General features: G+C 43.9%; 1 protein-coding gene across 2 annotated transcripts in view; it reads left to right on the top strand.

The window, feature by feature from the left end:
* ccdc170 (coiled-coil domain containing 170) overlaps window positions 1-20,507 on the top strand; it is a 75,896-nt gene that overhangs the window by 31,504 nt on the left and 23,885 nt on the right. For both annotated transcript variants that reach the window (XM_059648818.1, XM_059648817.1), the window contains exons 7-8: window positions 2,782-2,967; window positions 4,501-4,818. In XM_059648818.1, the coding sequence (XP_059504801.1) occupies window positions 2,782-2,967; window positions 4,501-4,818 (504 nt within the window). The remainder of the gene's footprint in view (window positions 1-2,781; window positions 2,968-4,500; window positions 4,819-20,507) is intronic.

Raw genomic sequence — 20,507 nt, 5'->3', positions numbered from 1 at the left:
CGAAGGAAGGACATTCCGGAACCAGAGATCATAATTTAAAGCTGAGGGCTAAACATTTTAGGGCTGAGATGAGGAGAAATTTCTTCACCCAGAGAGTGGTGAGCTTGTGGAGTTCAGTATCACAGAAAGTGGTTGAGGCCAAAACAATAGCTCATGTGGCTAAAAGTATCAGGGATTATGGGGGGGGGGCAGGGTGGGATTGGAGTATTGACCTTGATGATCACCCATAATCACCTTGAATGGTGGAGTAGGCTCGAGGGGCCGAATGGCCTACTCCTGTTTCTCTGTAAATATTAAGGGCTTTACAGTCTTTTAAAGAAGATAAATCACGATGATTAGCTCTGTCCTTCAACCATCTAAGGTCAAGGTAATACAGCCTAAATTTATGCAACAATTTTAACCCTTTAAAGCACTGGTGAATCTGCACTAAAACTGCTCTAGGCTAATGTGCTTAACAGTGAATGTTAAGTCCAGACAGCGTCTACCCCAAGACTCCATAACCCTGAGCATTATTTCCACTCTCTGAGACAGATATGGATCAGCCTTTCCAGTAACATTGACTCAATAAGAGTGACTCATGGACGAGGTGAAGTAGCTCTGGTCATGATGATGAAATGGTTTTGATTCAGTAAATTCTGCAGGGATTTAGCTGAATAGATATTGAGCATCCACACAAAGGGGGCAGCTCCTCATCGTAAGTGGTATTTCCTTGACACTGAGAATTGAAACATCAGAGTTACTTCTCGCTCTCTCACAGCAACGGCCGGCATGAAAATGTGGGAAAAGTCAGAAAGCACTATCTTGATCCACCTTAACAACTATTCCTCCATCTGTCCAGCTTCTCCCCTGTGCTCCGTGGTCTCTCTTGGTCAGCATTCCCTTGAGATTTCTGGCCTGACAACCCACCACCAATATCACCCTAATGGCTCTTGCCACCTACACCTATCTCCCCTCAAACCCCCAACATTCCTCGATCATTCCCTGTTATTCCTGTACTCGAAAGTGGTGGTCTTCTGCAGCTGTCTTTCCACCTGGAAGGAGCAGGGTAAAGTTGTCATAGTCTAGCCAGGCCATTAGAGAGAGAGAGAGAGAGAGAAGGGGGGCTGCTGGTGGTGGTTTAAACAGAGGGTCACCATATCTCAGGCCAGGGGAGAGGCGTAAGCCCCTCAAGGTAACATCAGTCAGTGTGGGAATTGGAATCAATCTGCAACGTAAACCAACTGTCCAGACAACTGAGCTAACTAGGTAAAGAATTTTATACTGAGGTCCTGTAGTCAAGTTCATTAGGACCCCACCGTGTTCCCCAGATTTCCGAATTTCCCTGCAGAAATTCTCTCCTGCGCCTTCCCCACTTTTACAGTAAATTCTGGGGCCAGTGACTCCCCAGTTAGTCAGAAAGTAGGATAGGTGGAGGCTTCACTACAGAAGCCCTACTACTGGTTCAGGTAGGAAACAGGGGGTGGTGGAGGTTGCTTTTTGGACTGGAAGCCTGTGACCAGCAGGTGTGCTGCAAGGATTGGTGCTGGGGCCACTGCTTTTTGTCATTTATAAAAACGATTTGGATGTGAGCATGGGAGGTACGGTTAGTAAGTTTGCAGATGACACCAAAATTGGTGGTGTATTGGACAGCAAAGAGAGTTACCTCAAACTACAACGGGATTTTGATCAGATGGGCAAATGGGCTGAGGAATGGCAGATGGAGTTTTATCGTAGATACATATGAGGTGCTGTATTTTGGACAGGCAAATCAGGGCAGGAATTATACACTTAATGGTAAAGTCCTGGTGAGTGTTTGCTGTGCAAAGAGACTTTGGAATGCAGTTTTATAGTTCCTTGAAATTGGAGTCCTAGATAGACAGGATAGTGAAGAAAGCATGTTGGTATGCTTGCCTTTATTGGTCAGTGCATTGAGGACAGGAGATATGAAGGGTCATGTTAACGGCTGTATAGGATATTGGTTAGGCCACTTTTGGAATGCTGCATTCATTTCTGGCCTCCCTGTTATAGGAAAGATGTTGTTAAACTCGAAAGGGTCCAGAAAAGATTTACCAGGATGGTGCTACGGTCGGACGGTTTGAGTTATCAGGAGAAGCTGAGTAAGTTGGAGCTATTTTCCCCTGGAGTATTGGAAGCTGAGGGGTGATCTTATAGAGTTTTATAAAATCATGAGGAGCATGGATAGGATGAATAGCCAAGCTTTTTTATCCCCCTTGGTAGAGGATTCAAAAACTAGAAGGAATAGATTCAAGGTGAAAGATATAAAAGGGACGTAAGGGGCAACTTTTTCATGCAGAAAATAGTACATGTATGGAATGAGCTTCCAGAGGAAATGGCGGAGGCTGATAGAATTACATTTAAAAGACATCTGGATGGGTATATGAAAAGGAAAGTTTAGAGGGATATGGGCCAAATACTGGCAAATGGAACTAGATTAATTTAGGATATCTGGTTGGCATGGATGAATAAGACCGAAAGGTATGTTTCTGTGTGGTACACCTCTGACTCTGTGTGTCACAGTGAGAAGCTTTCTTGGTTTGTGGAATCCTTCGCTGTTTGACCCTGAAAAATTACTTAACAAACTCAAAGAACTGCAGCTAAACCTCCTGCTTTGATAGTCAACTTAATTTAGAAACATTGACCTTGATTGTATGTGCATGCACTTTGTTTCTAAGACAGTGTCATGTTTTTCAATGTGGGCAATTGCATTCCTTAAAATCTTCACTGCCTTTGGTAAGATCTCATGTATGTTATGAAGCCAGGTTCTACTGTTTTACTTCTAAGGTGGGAGACTTGTACAGAGAGAACACCAGGAAGATTATCCAGATTAGAAGCCTTGAGGAGACCGTCGGTGCTCATGACATGGAGTCAAAAGCCAGCCGGGAGACTATCATGAGGCTCGTCTCGGAACTGGGTCGGGAGCAGAAAGCTGTTGCCTCCTATGTGCAGGAATTAGGCACCATTCGTAAGGTACGGAGAAGATAACAGTGACTTTTTCTAGTTAATTGGAGCAAATAATAAGTAGAGAGGCTGACTAGTGTGCTCTGTGGACAGGGTTTCTGACCTTAGTTGTGTATTAAGATATAGAGTTGAAGCCTATTTTAGTTCTCAGAGTTCTATCCTCAGCCCTGTAAAATCAGTGTTTCTCCAATATGTTATCATAGTCTACAGTATGTCCTTCTTCATTATGATTTTAATGAATGTTCTATTATGACCAATATCGCCGAGCGTTTCCCCTACTTATATTTCTCTTATTTGCTCCATCAAGGGCAGCTACTCCATCTCCTATTGTACTCTGTTTACATTTTCTAAATGTGTTTTACAATGTTTAAACCCTAGTTCAAATATTTCTGGGGCCATGTCTCAGTAATCCTGAATTTGCCTGTTTCTTCTAATGGTTACTGCTATTTCCTTTCTGTTAAAGATACTGTGTAAATGCCTGTACAGACGATTTAATTCATTTTAACTGCTATTCCTCTCTCTTTATTTTTAATTGCCTTTTTATATTTATATTCTATAACCTGTTTATTCTTTAGCCACTTACGACCTCCCTTGGTTTTGTCTGTCGGAAGCTCCTCTTTTCTGTTCCATTTATACATAGCTTTGTACCACTTCTCATTAGTCCCCATTCCCATTTTACAAATTCAAAACCTTTGCTGCCTTTCCATTATCTCATCCACTAGGTCGCTGTTCCCAGTGTTGTTTAATGGCGTGTTGGTCCAGTTTTTTCCTATATCGTAAATATCCTCAAGATTTCAATGATTCTCAATCATTTTTTTTTCAAATTTACTCATGGGCAGGACATGGCTCAGTAGTTAACACTGCTGCCACACAGTGCCAGGGCCCCAGGTTCAATCCCAGTCTTGGGCAACTGTGCCAACGCTGTACATTGTCCGCATGCCTGTGTGGGTTTCCACTAGGTGCTCTGGTTTCCAGCCAGGTTAGGTGTATTGGCCATGCTAAATTGTCCCATCGTGTGCAGGTTGGGTGGATTAATGTGGTAAATGTGGAGTTATGGGAATACATAAGAGAATTAGGTCTGGGTGGGATGCTGTTCAGAGGGTCAGTGCAGACTTAATGGGTCAAGTGGCCTCTTTCTGCACTGTAGGCTTTCTGTGGAAGTAGGCCTCAGCTCTGGGCCAACACTTGTAACATATCCCTAGTTGTCCTTAAGAAGGTGGTGGTAAGCTGCTTCTTCAACCACTGCAGTCCATTTGGTGTCGGGAGACCAATGCCATTCGGAAGGAAATTCCAGGATTTTGACCCAGTGTACAGTGAAGGAACAGTGATACATTTCCGAGTTGGGATGGTGAGTGAATTGGAGGGAAACTTGTAGGGGTGGCATTCCCATGTATCTACTGCCCTTCACCTTCTAGATGTGGGTCATCTTGGATTTGGAAGGTTTTGAGTGAGTCTTGATGAATTTCCACAGCTGTAGGTTGAGAGTGATGGTAGATCGTTGTAGTTTGTGTTTTCGTTCCTTTCTTTTTTGTGACTTCTCAGGAGTTAGACAATGCACTAAATTCCAAACACCACCTTGAAAGAGAGAACAGAAGCCTACAGGACAGGCTGGACTCAACACAAAGAGCATTGGAAGCCTCAAAATTAGAAACAAGAAGCTGGGAACAGCGTTCCAAAGAACTGGATGGGAGTTTGTTGACCAGCGTGTGTGAAGCCAAATCAGTTCACACTCAGTTAGAGGCATTCAAGCATCAGTTGGTGTCCCTGCTCAGCAAGACAGATGTGATAGTTCCACCCACCGAAGAAGCCATCAAAGAAAGAATCCATGAAGTTTGTAACAGTGAGGAAAATAGCAAACAGGTAAGTGGTCTTCATAAATATCAAGGCCATAAAAGTGTCTCTAAAGTTGGAGTGGTAGGAATTGATCTGCTTGGCATTCAGGAAATTGTGCGGTAGAGGAGTGGGCAGTGTTGTAGGTAATGATCCACTTCTGTAATATCGCCCATCTCTGCCTGTATCTCAGTACATCTACTGCTCAGATGCTCATTGACACTCCAAATCTATTCTAATACTCCCTTTGTTGCCTTTCCATCTTCCACCCTTGATCAACTTACGCTCATCCAAAGCCCCAACATAGGGGAGGTGATGATTGCATGGTAGTATCATGGGACTGTTCATCCAGAGACCCAGGCAGTGTTTTGGGACTCAGGTTCGAATCCTGCCACGGCAGATGGTGAAATTTGAATTCAACCAAAATCTGGAGTTTGGAGTCTAATGATAACCACAAAACCATTGTCAATTGTTGGAAAAATCCATTTGATTCACCAATGTCCTTCACGGAAGGAACCTGCCATCAAGTACATGTGACTCCAGACCCTCACAATGTGGGTGACTCTTAACAGCCCTCTGAGATGGGCAATAAACGTTGACCAAGCCAGTGATGTTGTCAAACCCTGAATAAATAAATGAATGAATAACTCTTCTAAAAATCCATATTTGCGCCATCTTATTTGCCCTCCAGCTCTGCTCTCACTGATTCATATTGGTTTCCAACCCCTCATTGCTAGTACTCACAACCTTGTGATCATACTCCAATAAGGTCTGGCCCCTTTCTGAATGATGGGGGATGTAGGGGAGAAAGAGCAATTAATCTGAAGTCGAGATTAGCCACGATCTCCTCTAATGATGGAACTGACATAAGGGGCTGAATGGCCTACTACTCTTCCAAATATTCTCACCTTCTTACATTAATTAAATGCAAGTCACAGTTTTAATGTACAAAACCTTGAGCACAAAGCCTAGCAGGTGAGTGTGGAAATCCATAGCATTAGCTGTTGGTTCCTTTTTAAATTACTTTGGAATATACTATACCATGGAAAAAGGGAAGTGAAACAGTGCCAGAAATCTGCAACCTGGTGAGCCAGGCTGTGACGTGTTCACAAATTGGGAGCAAGCATTCTTGTCTCACTTGCTTCACTTGCCTGTTAAATCATGAGCAGGATTTAAAGGAGTTTGGAAAAAGTGAGCTTCCTCTTTTCTCCCCCTTACTCACACCCATCTCTTCAATAGGCAAATGGGGTGGGAGAGATGTAGGCTGTGCTGTTGGTCTGCCCCAGGGGTTCCTGAGGGCCACCTAACTGATCAAAGTCTGCAATCCAGATAGGTTTCAATAAGGCCAGGCATTTTGACTTTGATTGAGACTCAACAGATTATTGGCTTGATTAGAATAGATGCAGGATGGTGAGCACCTTTTACAGGTCTGATACATATGCTGCTATCCCTCTGTAACCAGGTTTTACTGAAATTCAATGCCTTGAACCTCCTGAGCATCTATCAGAAGTCCTTAACTTCCTTTGTTATGAGAATGCTCCACCTTTCTCATAAAACGTCATGAGCTCACTATGACACAAAACAAGTGCTTTATCTGTATAAAAATTAGTTGTCCAGTGAAACACACCTGTTTTAGTTCTGGTTACTTCATGAGACCAGAAGATCGATGACATTTTCTCCAGTCGCGTATGGAGAGAGGGCTGCATTGAGAGAGGTTGGAAAGAGAGATAAGTAAACAATGAGCTTTAGTGTCCTCAGAGATAGCAGAAGCTGGAATCAGAGACAACGCAGTATAGAGCTGGAGAAAACGTCAACCTTCATGCTCCTCTAATGCTGCCTGGCCTGCTGTGTTCCTCCAGCTCTACAACTGTGTGGTCAGATCTAATGTCGTGCCAACATTTAAGCCTTTCATAATGTGTACCATCAAATATACTGATGTTATAGAATTAAGAAATATTCCTCTTTAGAGACCTTTGACAGACTAACAGTACACTGTTGTTTAGGGCCTGATTAACTCAAAAGTAGCAGGCAATTTGAGAAATCTGAGTTCAAGATCCACCTGATTCAGAAATGTGTAATTATATCTCTGAGCAGGTCGATTAGAAAATACTTAACAGGCAATTCAGGAAGTAATTTTGATATAATATATCAATATTACAATGTTAAACAAGTTCTTTCCCATGTGTGACAGAATCTCACAATGTATGTGATATTAAGAGCTGGGAATGAGCTAAAACTATTTCTATCACATGTACAGACATTAAGTCTATTTATTAGATTTAAACTGCACTCATTCATTAGCTATATAGTCAATCTTTAGAAATTAGACACAGTCTTAATGAGCCTCTACTGTCATGTCAAAGAGGAATTAACACAGGGTGTGACCAGAACCAGGCTCGAATGCCAATAAAACTGACACCATTGGAGTGAAAAGGAAGTTTTCCTTTGACTATTGCTCCTGAATCTATAAAAAGCTTACCTCGAGTGTCGTTGCCTTCCACTTCTGGTTGAGCAGCAGCGCGAGCGGGAGCTTGGAGCAGGAGCCTGTCGGGAAGCCGGTGAGTCACTGTTTTTGAATCTATAAAAGGCTTATCTCATGAATAGCCGGAGGTACGCTGAGCAGGAGCCGACACGGGGGACTGGTGAGTAAGTGAGGTAATATATTTGTGCGGTTGCGTTACCCGAAACACTACCCGGGTAGTGTCTCCCACCCATCCTCCTCCTCTAACCAAAAAAAAAAGTTCTGTGCACCTGATTGGTAAGGTAACAAGTTTATTTTTTATTCTTTTTTTTAAACAAACAGTCTCTTTGGGAATTTAGAACAATGGGAATGGAGGTCAGGGCAGTTGAATGTTCCTCCTGCAGAATGTGCCACCACTAGTGTCCCTGCTGACTACATCTGCGGGAAGTGCACCCAACTCCAGCTCCTCAAACCACGTTAGGGAACCGGAGCTGGAGCTGGATGAACTTCGGATCATTCGGGAGGCAGAGGGGGTTATTGAGAGGAGTTACAGGGAGGTAGTCACTCTTCAGGTACAAGAAAAAGGCAGATGGGTTACAGTCAGGGGACGGAAAGGGAACCGGCAGGCACTGCAGGGATCCCCTGTGGCCATTCCCCTCAACAATAAGTACACCGTTTTGGATACTGTTGGGGGGGACGACTTACCAGGGGAAAGCAGTGGGGCACAGGTCTCTGGCACAGAGTCTGTCCCTGCTGCTCAGACGGGAAGGGGGAAGAGGAGCAGAGCAACAGTCATTAGGGACTCCATAGTTAGGGGGACAGATAGGAGGTTCTGTGGGGACGAGAGACTCACGGTTGGTGTGTTGCCTCCCAGGTGCCAGGGTGCATGATGTCTCTGATCATGTTTTTGGGATCCTTAAGGGGGAGGGGGAGCAGCCCCAAGTCGTGGTCCACATTGGCACCAACGACATAGGTAGGAAGAGAGATGGGGATTTAAGACAGAAATTCAGGGAGCTAGGATGGAAGCTTAGAGCTCGGATGGACAGGGTTGTTGTCTCTGGTTTGTTGCCTGTGCCACGTGCTAGTGAGGCGAGAAATAGAGAGAGAGAGAGGAGTTGAACACATGGCTACAGGGATGGTGCAAGAGGGAGGGTTTTGGATTCTTGGTTAATTGGGGCTCTTTCTGGGGTAGGTGGGACCTCTACAAGCAAGATGGTCTTCACCTGAACCAGAGGGGTACCGATATCCTGGGGGGGAAATTTGCTAAGGCTATTCGGGTGGGTTTAAACTAATTCAGCAGGAGGATGGGAACCAAAATTGTAGTTCGAGTATAGAAAAGGTTGAGAGTAGGGTGGTCCGAAATAAAGTTTCAGGGACGCAAGATGGCACCGGCAAGCAAGAAGGTGGTTTGAAGTGTGTCTACTTCAATGCCAGGAGCGTCCGGAATAAGGTGGGTGAATGTGCAGCATGGGTTAGTACCTGGGACTTCGATGTTGTGGCCATTTCGGAGACATGGATAGAGCAGGGACAAGAATGGTTGTTGCAGGTTCCAGAATTTAGATGTTTCAGTAAGAACAGAGAAGATGGTAAAAGGGTGGAGGTGTGGCATTGTCGGTCAAGGACAGTATTACAGTTGCAGAAAGGATGTTCAGGGACTCGTCAACTGAGGTAGTATGGGCTGAGGTTAGAAACAGGAAAGGAGAGGTCACCCTGTTGGGAGTTTTCTAAAGGCCTCTGAATAGTTCCAGATATGTAGAGGAAAGGATAGCAAAGATGATTCTCGATAGGAGTGAGAGAGACAGGGTAATTGTCATGGGGGCTTCAACTTTCCAAATATTGACTGGGAACACTATAGTTCGAGTACTATAGATGGGTCAGTTTTTGTCCAGTGTGTGCAGGAGGGCTTCCTGACACAGTATGTAGATAGGCCAACAAGGGGCGAAGCCACATTAGATTTGGTACTGGTACTGAGCCTGGCCAGGTGTTAGATTTGGAAGTAGGTGAGCAGTTTGGTGATAGCGATCACAATTCTGTTATGTTTACTTTAGTGATGGAAAGGGACAGGTGTATACCACTGGGCAAGAGTTATAGCTGGGGGAAAGGCAATCATGATGAGATTAGGCAAGATTTAGGGAGCGTAGGATGAGGAAGGAAACTGCAGGGGATGGGCACATTAGAAATGTGAAGCTTATTCAAGGAAATGCTCCTGTGTGTCCTAGATAAGTAGGTACCTGTCAGGCAGGGAGGAAGCTGCAGAGCGCGGGAGCCGTGGTTTACGAAGGAGGTGGAATCTCTGGTCAAGAGGAAGAAGAAGGCTTATGTTAGGATGAGATGTGAAGGCTCAGTTAGGGTGCTTGAGGGCTACGAGGTAGCCAGGAAGGACCAAAAGAGAGAGCTCAGAAGATCCAGGAGGAGACATGAGAAGTTGTTGGCGGATAGGATCAGGGTAAACTCTAAGTCTTTCTATAGGTATTTAACGAATAAAAGAATGATGAAAGTAAGATTAGGGCCAATCAAGGATCGTAGTGGTAAGTTGTGTGTGGAGTCAGATGAGATAGGGGAAGCGCTAAATGAATATTTTTCAACAGTATTCACTCTAAAAAACAACAATGTTGTCGAGTAGAATACTGAGATACAGGCTACTAGACTAGGTGGGATTGAGGTTCACAAGGAAGAGGTATTAGAAATCCTACAGAGTGTGAAGATAGATAAGTCCCCTGGGCCGGATGGGATTTATCCTAGGATCCTCTGGGAAGCCAGGGAGGAGATTACCGAGCCTTTAGCATTGATCTTTAACTTGTCATTGTCTACAGGAATAGTGCCGGATGACTGGAGGATAGCAAATGTGGTTCCCCTGTTCAAGAAGGGGAGTAGAGACAACCCTGGTAATTATAGACCAGTGAGCCTTACCTCAGTTGTTGCTAAAGTGTTGGAAAAGGTTATAAGGAATAGGATTTATAATAATCTAGAAAAGAATAAATTGATTAGGGATAGTCAGCACGGTTTTGTGAAGGGAAGGTGGTGCCACACAAACCTTATTGAGTTCTTTGAGAAGGTGACCAAACAGGTAGATGAGAGTAAACTGGTTGATGTGGTGTATATAGATTTCAGCAAGGCATTCGATAAGGTTTCCCACAGTAGGCTATTGTACAAAATGTGGAGGAATGGAATTGTGGGAGATATAGCAGTTTGGATCAGAAATTGGCTTGTTGAAAGAAGACAGATGGTGGTAGTTGATGGGAAATGTTCATCCTGGAGACCAGTTACTAGTGGTGTACTGCAAGGGTCGGTGTTGGGTCCACTGCTGTTTGTCATTTTTATAAATGACCTGGATGAGGGCGTAGAAGGATGGGTTAGTAAATTTGCAGACGACACTAAGGTTGGTGGAGTTGTGGATAGTGACGAAGGATGCTGTAGGTTGCAGAGAGACATGGATAAGCTGCGGAGCTGGTCTGAGAGGTGGCAAATGAAGTTTAATGCAGACAAGTGTGAGGTGATGCACTTTGGTAGGAATAACCAGAAGGCAAAGTACAGGGCTAATGGTAAGATTCTTAGCAGTGTAGATGAGCAGAGAGATCTCGGTGTCCATGTACACAGATCCTTGAAAGTTGTCACCCAGGTTGACAGGGCTGTCAAGAAGGCATACAGCGTTTTAGCTTTTATTAATAGAGGGATCGAGTTCCGGAACCAAGAGGTTATGGTGAAGCTGTACAAAACTCTGGTGCGGCCGCACTTGGAGTATTGTGTACAGTTCTGATCACCACATTATGAGAAGGATGTGGAAGCTTTGGAAAGGGTGCAGAGGAGATCTACTAGGATGTTGCCTGGTATGGAGGGAAGATCTTACGAGGAAAGGCTGAGGGACTTGAGGCTGTTTTCATTAGAGAGACGAAGGTTGAGAGGTGACTTAATTGAAACATATAAAATAATCAGATGGTTGGATAGGGTGGATAGGGAGAGCCTTTTTCCTAGGATGGTGACGGCGAGCATGAGGGGGCATAGCTTTAAATTGAGGGGTGAAAGATATAGGACAGATGTCAGAGGTAGTACTCAGAGAGTAGTAAGGGAATGGAACGCTTTGCCTGCAACGGTAGTAGATTCGCCAACTTTAGGTACATTTAAGTCGTCATTGGATAAGCATATGGACGTACATGGAATAGTATAGGTTAGATGGGCTTGAGATCGGTATGACGGTTCGACACAACATCGAGGGCCAAAGGGCCTGTACTGTGCTGTAATGTTCTATGTTCTATGGTGTTTGTTTATTATTCACTGTCTGCTGGGGCTAGCTGGCTAAATGGAGCAAATCCACCACTATCCCTCTGAGGCTACTGTTGGTAATGTCCATACTCCCTGTGGACAGCCCTTGGTATATCTCTCTCTGCTCAGGTTACCCTGCTGCACTATGCTGGAAATGCAGCGAGAGCCATAGCAGACCTAGTCCACCTGTAATTACTGTCTTAATTGGAGCGTACAATGTCTGTACTCAATACTGAGTAAAACACATAGCCAGGTTGTTTCAGAGATAGTAGGAAGTGCAGATGCTGGAGAAACTGAGATAACGAGATGCAGAGCTGGATGAACACAGCAGGCTGAGCAGGAAAGCTGACGTTTTGGGCCTGGGTTCATCCTGTGTTCATCCAGCTCCACACCTTGCTATCTCACATAGCCAGGTTGCCTACTTCTAACCCAAATCTGTGAGTTCAACTAAGATTAATGGTCAGGCCAGGAACACATCAGATTGAGATGATTGATGAAACAAGAATTCTATTGGTTATTGGTGTCTTGACATCTTCTTGTGTCTTCCCAAGATACAATCCATGACCTTCATAATTAAGCATATACAAATGGAGTGCTTTCTTCCCCGCTTATTTTGCTAGGACAATACTCCATACTGAGAGACTTTTGAGCAACTTTAGGCGTAGTCACTACTTTTTTGATGAAGTCTCATTGTGGCTAATCTCCCATCCCTGCCATTACTCCATTTTCACTTGGCTGTTATCCAATTCTCCCTGGGTCTGAGCACAGTCTGGAATATCAAGCTGTAATAATTGATCTGTACCAAAGGCTGTCTTACATCAATTTATAAAGATTTAAAACAAGGAAAATACTGACAAGAAATTGCAACACACTGGAGAAAGTATTGCTCCATGGGCTATAAACCGAAATCAAAGTGCGTTATTGCATTAGGATGGTCATCACAAAATGGTAAAGGAAAAGCAAAGCCATTTTAATTCGTGCATCCAGAGATATCCTGATGTTGCACCCAATGTGGTATTTAATGATTTCTTCACTGATTCCAAGGTTGGCTTCCCTGCTATATTCAAGTACAGCAGGGAGTCAGGATGGTGAAGATGGTGTTTGGTATGCTTGCCTTTATCAGCCAGTGCATTGAGTATAGGAATTGGGAGGTCATGTTGCAGCTGTATGGGACATTGGTTTGGCCACTTTTGGAACACTGCAATTCTGGTCTCCCTGCTAAAGGAAAGATGTTGGGAAACTTGAAAGGATTCAGAAAAGATTTACAAGGATGTTGCTAGGGTTGGAGGGTTTGAGCTATAGGGAGAGGCTGAATAGACTGGGGCTGTTTTCCTGGAGCATCGGAGCCTGAGGGGTGACCTTGTAGAAGTTTATACAATCAGTGAGGGGTGGGGGAGTCTAAAACTGAAAGGCATAGATTTAAGGTGGGGGTTGGGGTAAGATTTAAAAGGGACCTAAGGGGCAACCTTTTCCACGCAGAAGATGGTTTGAGTATGGAATGAGCTGCCAGAGGAAGTGGTGAAGGCTGGTACAATTACAACATTTAAAAGGCATCTGGATGGGTTCATGAATAAAGCAGGCCAAGCAGCAGCAGAGAGGAGATTTTGAAACTTGTGAAGTCCACACTGATGACCCTTGGGCTGCAGGGTTCCCTAGCGAAAAATGAGATACTGTTCCTGTTCGTCTCTCCCTATTTATTTCAGAATCCCCTTCCCCTCCCCCATTTCTGAAGAAAGGTCTCGACCTGAAACATCAACTTTCCTGCTCCTTTGATGCTGCTTGGCCTGCTGTGTTCATCCAGCTTCACACCGTGTTATCTCAGATTCTCCAGCATCGGCAGCTCCTGCTATCTTGGGTACATGAATAAGATGAGTTTAGAGGGATATGGGCCAAACGCTGGCAAATAGGACTAGATTAATTTGGGATATCTGGTTGCACCGAAGGTTCTGTTTACGTGTTGTACATCTCGATGACTGTATGTACCCTCTTCCATCGTGTGGTCTCCCTGTGGGTGAAGTTTGAGCAATGACAGCCCAATTTTCATTGCTCCTGATTTTTAATTTGATTGATTTGACGTGATGTAGGACAGCCTGCCAATTCACTGTTATCCAACATGAAAGGTATTTCTGGCCAACAGCCCAAATATGATCTTTCACATTTTGAAAGTGTCTGTTAATTTTATTCCTACAGCTGAACCTGGCAGGTTAGAGTCAGAAGCCAGGGATGCTATAATGGGGAACAAAGAGACGCTAGACCAATTAACAGTGTACTTTGGTTCAGCCTGCACAAATAATGTCCCAAAAGTGTTGCCATCTGCAGGCGAGCTAGCTTTCTCCAGTGCTTTGCCTACCTGTTGCACTAGATCATTAGATCACAAGGGAATCCACAATCATCTGAACAAAGGAGTTGAGCCTTGCAAAGGTTTTCTTTTCCAATGTCGCTGACAATGAAGAAAGTTCTTTTCAGTTCATCATTGAAGCTTGCTTGAAATTCTACTCCAGAACAGGTGGCTTATGCATTCCTCTGGCTGTCATCCTGGGTACCTCTGCTTCCGAAGAAGGTCAGAGGAGCTGCCGTGGTCAGACGTGGTTAGCACTGCAGCCTCACAGCACCAGGGACCGGGGTTCGATTCGGATTTCCGGTTTCCCCCCACAGTCCAAAGATGTGCAGGTTAGGTGGATTGGCCATGCTAAGTTGCCCATAGTGTTCAGGAATGTGTGGGTTGTAAGGTCTGGGTGGGAAGCTCCAAGGGTCGGTGTTGGGCCGAAAGGCCTGTTTCCACGCTGTAGGGATTCTATGATTCTATGAAACCTGAACGTTTGCTTAACATGAAGCAGAAGTGAATATGGAGGCTAATGATGGGCCCATCTCTGCACCAGGCCAGTCACATCTTTGTCTCTGTAGCCACAATTTTTCACAACAGCCACAATGATATGTCTGTTCCCTTTGAGTGAATATCTGAGGTAGCTGTTTTCTGTGTTGCCTTACAACACAGCTGTTTGGAAAGATAGGGAATATTCTTATGTATTTCAGACTGATCCAAGAAGGGATGTCTCCAGCAATGCAACGCTTCGACTGTACGCTAACCTCCAAGAATTTTCCTTGTGTTTCCCCAGATGGCACCATGAGGGAGGGAGATAGAAAGCAGCAAACTATAGGCCAGTTAGCTTAGATGAAACAGATAATTGAGCTAAATGGGTAATTTTCTGGTTGGTGCAATCTAACCTGTGATGTGCCAATAGGACCATGTCTATTTACGATTTGTCTACATGACTTGGATGTAGGGATTAATAGAGTATAGGTAAATTTTCTGATGACACAAAGATAAGTAGGAAAGTAAATTGCGAAGAGGACATAAGGAAGCTACAAAAGAATGTAGATGATGTGAATGAGCATAGATCTGGAATTTTAAAAAATTAATTCATGAGTTGGCCTAGTTGCCTAGATGGCGGCAAAGAGTCAACCACATGACTGGCTCAGGACATGTAGGCCAGATTAGGTAAAGACAATAAATTTCCTTTCAGCATATATATAAAACAAATGGTTTTTTTTTCTGACAGCCATTTCACAGTCATCATTAGATTCTTAATTCCAGAGTTTAATTGAATTCAAACTCCGCCATCTGCCCCGGCACGATTCAAACCCTTGTTCTCGAGTGTTCCCTGGGTCTGTGGATTAATAGTCTAGCGACGACACCACTAACCCATCACTGCCCTTTGGATTATCGTGTGGAAAATGTGAAATTTTAAAAAAAAAAGAGTAGAAAAAGCAAACGGTCAGAGATTGCAGAGGGATGAGGGTTTCCCAGTATGTGAATCACAAAAGGTTAATATGCAGGTTCAGCGAGTAATTAGGAAAGCTAACAGAATGGTATCATTTATCGCAAGGGGCACTGGATGTAATGGGAAGTTATATTTTAGTTGTACAGAGCACTGACCACATTCTTTAAGGATGGATTTAAATGCATTCAAAGCAGCACAGAGAATGTTTACAGAAAGTGAAGTGAAGTCACCATAATCCTGCTCCACCATAAAGCTGCTCTCTCTCATTAGAGATGAATGGTGGTAGTTTAACCTGAGGCTGTCTGTGCTTCAGGTGAGGGGGCAGGTTGTTGAGGAGGGAGTCCTTCCTCATAACCTAAACTTTACAGGAATTGAATCTGAGCTGTTGACACCTGTGTTACAAACGAACTGTCCAGCTAACTGAGCCAGCATTCAATAAGGTGGTAACTCATCTCACTGTGCCCTTCCTCCAATTTCCTGCCTGCGCCCATAACTCTTGGTTTCCTCATCAACCAAAAAGTTAATTACAACAGAATTACTCCTGTAACTCCAGTTCAGTAGATGGGTAGAATGTAACTAGTGTTACAGCCAGATGGCTTCAGGTAACTATTAAACACTTCCTTAATTCAGAATCGCTTGCTTTACTACTACAAGCAGAAAACTGGGAAGGGAACTGCACTGAGCTACACACAGCATTTCTCGCTTTAGAGTCAAAGACCTGTAAAGAAAGAAATGAAGACTTTTATATAGTACCTTTCTAGACCTGGTAATTTCCCAAAAGACCTTTAAAGTGAATGGAAGTCCTTTTTGTAAACAAAACAATGAAATTCCCTTTTTGAAATGTAGATATTGTTGTAATGTATGACAGTGCAGTGTGACAATGATGTAGCAAGGACCAGTGACGAAATAAATGATTGGATAATTAGTTTGGTGATCCTGGTTGAGGGATAAATATAGGGCAGGCCTGAACTTCTTTCAGTAATGCCATGGAAACTTTTTGCATCTGTTGGAAAAGGAAGATGGATCCTCAAGCTTAATGAAAGGTGAGACCTCAAACGCAGCAGCGGTGCTGAAGTGTGCAATCTGGCTTGGGGATTAAATCCACAACCTCTGGATTGATGTCAACTCTGAGCCACAGCTGACCCCGATGGAGCAGTAGAAAAGCTGTCAATTGCTTGTATCAGTCCCACGTCAGTTCCAGTCAGGTGAGCAAAAACAAAGTTGCTGGAAAAGCTCAGCGGGTCTGGTAGCACCTGTGAAGAGGAAGGGTCACCGGACCCGAAACGTTAATTCTGTTTTTTCCTCCTTCACAGGTGCTGCCAGATCTGCTGAGCTTTTCCAGTAGCTTCTGTTTTTATTCCTGATTTACAGCATCTGCAGTTCATTTGGTTTAATCCAGTTGTGCGAATGTTAGAGACCACCGCGCCCCCCCCCCCCCCCGCCCCCCCGGGCTTTGACTGCTTCATGTTAGAGTTCTCTCCGTTGGTCATATTTATTCCTCAATCAATATAATTAATGCACAAATTATCTGGTTATTTATATGCTGCTGTTTGTTAGAGCTTGCTGATTACAAATTGGCTGCTGTTTCCTACAGTGAACATGTTGGGAATGTACATAACTGCGTGAGACTTTGGAATGCCCTGATGTCGTAAAGGTGCAATGAAAATACACATACTTTCCTTCCTGTGGGTAGATCCTGTGATGCTCCCAGCTCAGAGGGTTTCAATCCATCATATTCGGGTCAAAAGACTGTGTTCAAGACTCACTCCAAAGACTTGTGCACATCATCCACCCTGATGTTCCAGCTCAGGACTAAGGGAGGGCTGCATTGCTTTGGTGATGGTGAGGCATTAACTTGTGAAACCCTGTCTGCCCTTCCATAATGGATTTGGCAGTCACTTGGATAATGGGAAGGGGAGTTCTCCCAAGGGTTTTGACAATACTGATCCCTCAACTAACATCACTTTCATCAAAAAACTGATTTAGCCATTATCCTATTGCTGATTGGAGGAGCTTATTGGATGTAATTTAGTTACCGTGTTTCCACTATCATGATAGTAATGGCTGCGTCTGACTTTGTGAAGAGTGCTTTATAAATACGAGTGTTCTTAACCCTGTTAATTCTGCCACTTGGGAACTTTCTCTAATTCACTCAATAGGCATATTGATCTATGAATGAACTGCTGATTCCATGTCTAAGGCAAAAGAGGGATTCTGCCAGCAGGTAGCAGTGTTCTCTCACTGATATTCGGAGTTATTTTTAAACCTGTTCTGTGCAACATGTGTCACACTGTCTTTCACATCTGTTGTCCCTGGTAATTCAGCTCTGAATAATTATCGTCTGTGTTTTAGTTATAAGGATTTAAAGGATTGAGTGTTGAGTGTAAATCGTCAATAATCCAGGATTTATAACTTTCCTGGTAATTATCCAAATTTAACTGGAATTTCTTCTGAACTTGCATTCCAAGCTGAGATTTTAAAACTGAGCTCATCTGGATCTCTGATATAACAAGGTGTACAGCTGGATGAACACAGCAGGCCATGCAGCACCATAGGAGCCGGAAGGCTGATGTTTCGGGTCTAAACCCTTCTTCAGAAAGACACTTTTTCTGAAGAAGGGCCAAGACTCGAAACATCAGCTTTCCTGCTCCTCTGGTACTGCTTGGCCTGCTGTGTTCATCCAGCTCTACACCTTGTTATCGCAGATTCTCCAAAATCAGCAGTTCCTGCTATCTCTGAATCATCCGGATCTCTGTCATCTGATGTCTGTCTGTCAATCGCCAGGTGCCTTTTGTTTCAAAGGGGGACTATTTTCTGCCAGTGTTGCTCAGTTTGTATTTGGGTAATTTGACCATCTTCATTATGAAAGACAGGATAGGAAGTCAAGTGATATTTGTGGTAGGGGTGGAGTAAGGAAAGTGTGGAGTGAGTGGTAAAGACGTTTCTGCTGAGTTCCTTTATAGGATTAATTGGTGACTCTTTAAGGCTTTTGGTTTTTGTTAACGTCACAAGTGGAGAAGCCTGCTCCACATGATCTGAATCAAACCTCTTCGTAATTTTAAAGGTTTCTCTCCCTGCTCACCTCTCAGGACTTTTTTTGTCCCCTGATGTGCAGCATTGGACTGGGATGGACAAGTCACATGACACCAAGTTGTAGTTCAACAGGTTTATTTGAAATCACAAGCATTTAGAGCGTAGCCCCTTCGTCAGGTGCAGTGAGAGAGAAGAGCGCACATACACAGAATTTATGGACAGAGAGATCAAGGGCAGAGAGATCTAAAGGCCATACAAATGGTATGAGTGGAGTGTCGAATAATAAATAAAAACCGAAAGAACCGCAGATGCTGTAAATCAGGAACAAAAACAGAATTGCTGGAAAAGCTCAGCAGGTCTGGCAGCACCTATGAAGAAAGAAACAGAGTTAACGGTTCATGCCCAGTGACCCTTCCTCAATTCTGTTTTTGTGTCGAATAATAAGTCTCTGCAGGAGATCAAAGGTGTTAGATGGTGTGAGTAAAGTGTTGACAGCTGAATACCAAGTGAGGGGATGACCTATAATCCAATTAAATGAGTCAGAGAGATAATACAAAAAGAAAATAAGATGATGCTGAAGACAAACTAAATGACTGGAATAACAGAATAGGTATGAGTCATATGCTAAGGGTCTAACCAAAGTAATAAGTCACCCAAAACTGTACAAACTAATTAAGATAGAGAGATCATAACAATTTATCAAGGTGGTGGTGTCAAAAGAGGACAGTAAGGAAGACTTTACAAATACAGAGCAGTGTGGTGTGGTTACATGTAACGCGACATGAGCCCAAGGTTGAGGCTGTCTTCATGGGTATGGAACTTGATTATCAGTTTCTACTTGGTGATTCTGCATTGTTGTGCGTCTTGAAAGTTGCTTACCCAAAGACTGGAAGCTGAATGCCCTTAACCGCTGAAATGATCCCCACTGGGAGGGAACATTCCTGTTTGGGAATTGTTGCGTGTCGTCCATTCATCTGTTGTAGCGTCTGCATAGTTTTGCAATGTACCATGCCTTGGGGCATCCTTGCCTGCAGGGTATGAGGTTGACAACATTGGCCGAGTCACACGAGTATCTGCCATGTATCTGGTGGGTGATGTTCCCATGTGCGATGGTAGTGTCCATGTCAACACTCTGACTTGTCCTGCAGAGGTTGCCGTGACAGGGTTGTGTGGTGTTGTGGTCGAAATTGTCTTGAAGGCCGAGTAGTTTGCTGTGAACGGTGGTTTGTCTAAGGTTTGGTAGTTGTTTGAAGGTGAGAAGTGGAAGCGTAGGGAAGATCTTGGTGAGATGCTCATCGTCATCGATGATATGTTGAAGGCTGCGAAGAACATGGCATAGTCCCTCAGCTCCAGGAAAGTACAGGACAACACAGAATATGACCAATAGATGTATTTTTTCCCAGAGGAAATGCCTGTCAATGCTATAACCTCTTTGTTCTAACACAATTGTTACAAATCTTTTTTGGACCTTCTCCGGTGGCTCAATACTCTTAGGAAGTGGCAGTTTCAAAGTTTGCAAATCGTGCAAAGCTTGGAAGAATTGTAAACTTTGAGGAGGACAATGTGTTGGACCAAAAGGACACATACAAGTTGGCAGTGGGTGGGAAAGGTGGCACGTGAGGTTCAATGCAGAGAAGTGTGAGGTGATGCATTTTGGTCGGAAGTACTTTAAAAGGCTGTATAAAATAGAGGATGCCATTCTTTGCATTGGGCCAGGGGTGGGCGCCCAGGAGCGGAGACACCTGGGTGTATGTGTGTGTAGATCATTGAAGGTGGTAGGAAGGTAGACAGAGCGGTAAGTAAAGCAGAGTGCTGTCAGCTTTAGTGCGATAGTGGAAACTGCTGATGCTGGAGAAAAGTGGTGAAGAGGCACTTCACTTACGAGGATAGATTGAAGAAGTTGGGGCTTAGACGAATGTTAAGGGGAGATCTGGTAGAGGCTTTACATCTTGAGTGGGCTGGAAGAAGTAGATAGAGAGAAAATGTTCCCACTTGTACAATTAACAAAGACAAGAGGCTGCACATTAAGAGCGATCTGCAAAATAAAAAGATGAAGGTGAAGTGAGGAAAATGTCTCTCATGCAGCAAGCAAGTATTGAGGCTATGGAACTGCTTGGAAATGCGGAGGAGGCAGCATCAATTTAGGCACTCACAATAGGCTTTGGATGATTATTTTGAATTTA

The sequence above is a fragment of the Stegostoma tigrinum genome, chromosome 9, assembly GCF_030684315.1.
Source record: "Stegostoma tigrinum isolate sSteTig4 chromosome 9, sSteTig4.hap1, whole genome shotgun sequence".
Classification (NCBI taxonomy): domain Eukaryota; kingdom Metazoa; phylum Chordata; class Chondrichthyes; order Orectolobiformes; family Stegostomatidae; genus Stegostoma; species Stegostoma tigrinum.
This window is presented reverse-complemented; position numbering and strand designations above follow the sequence as displayed.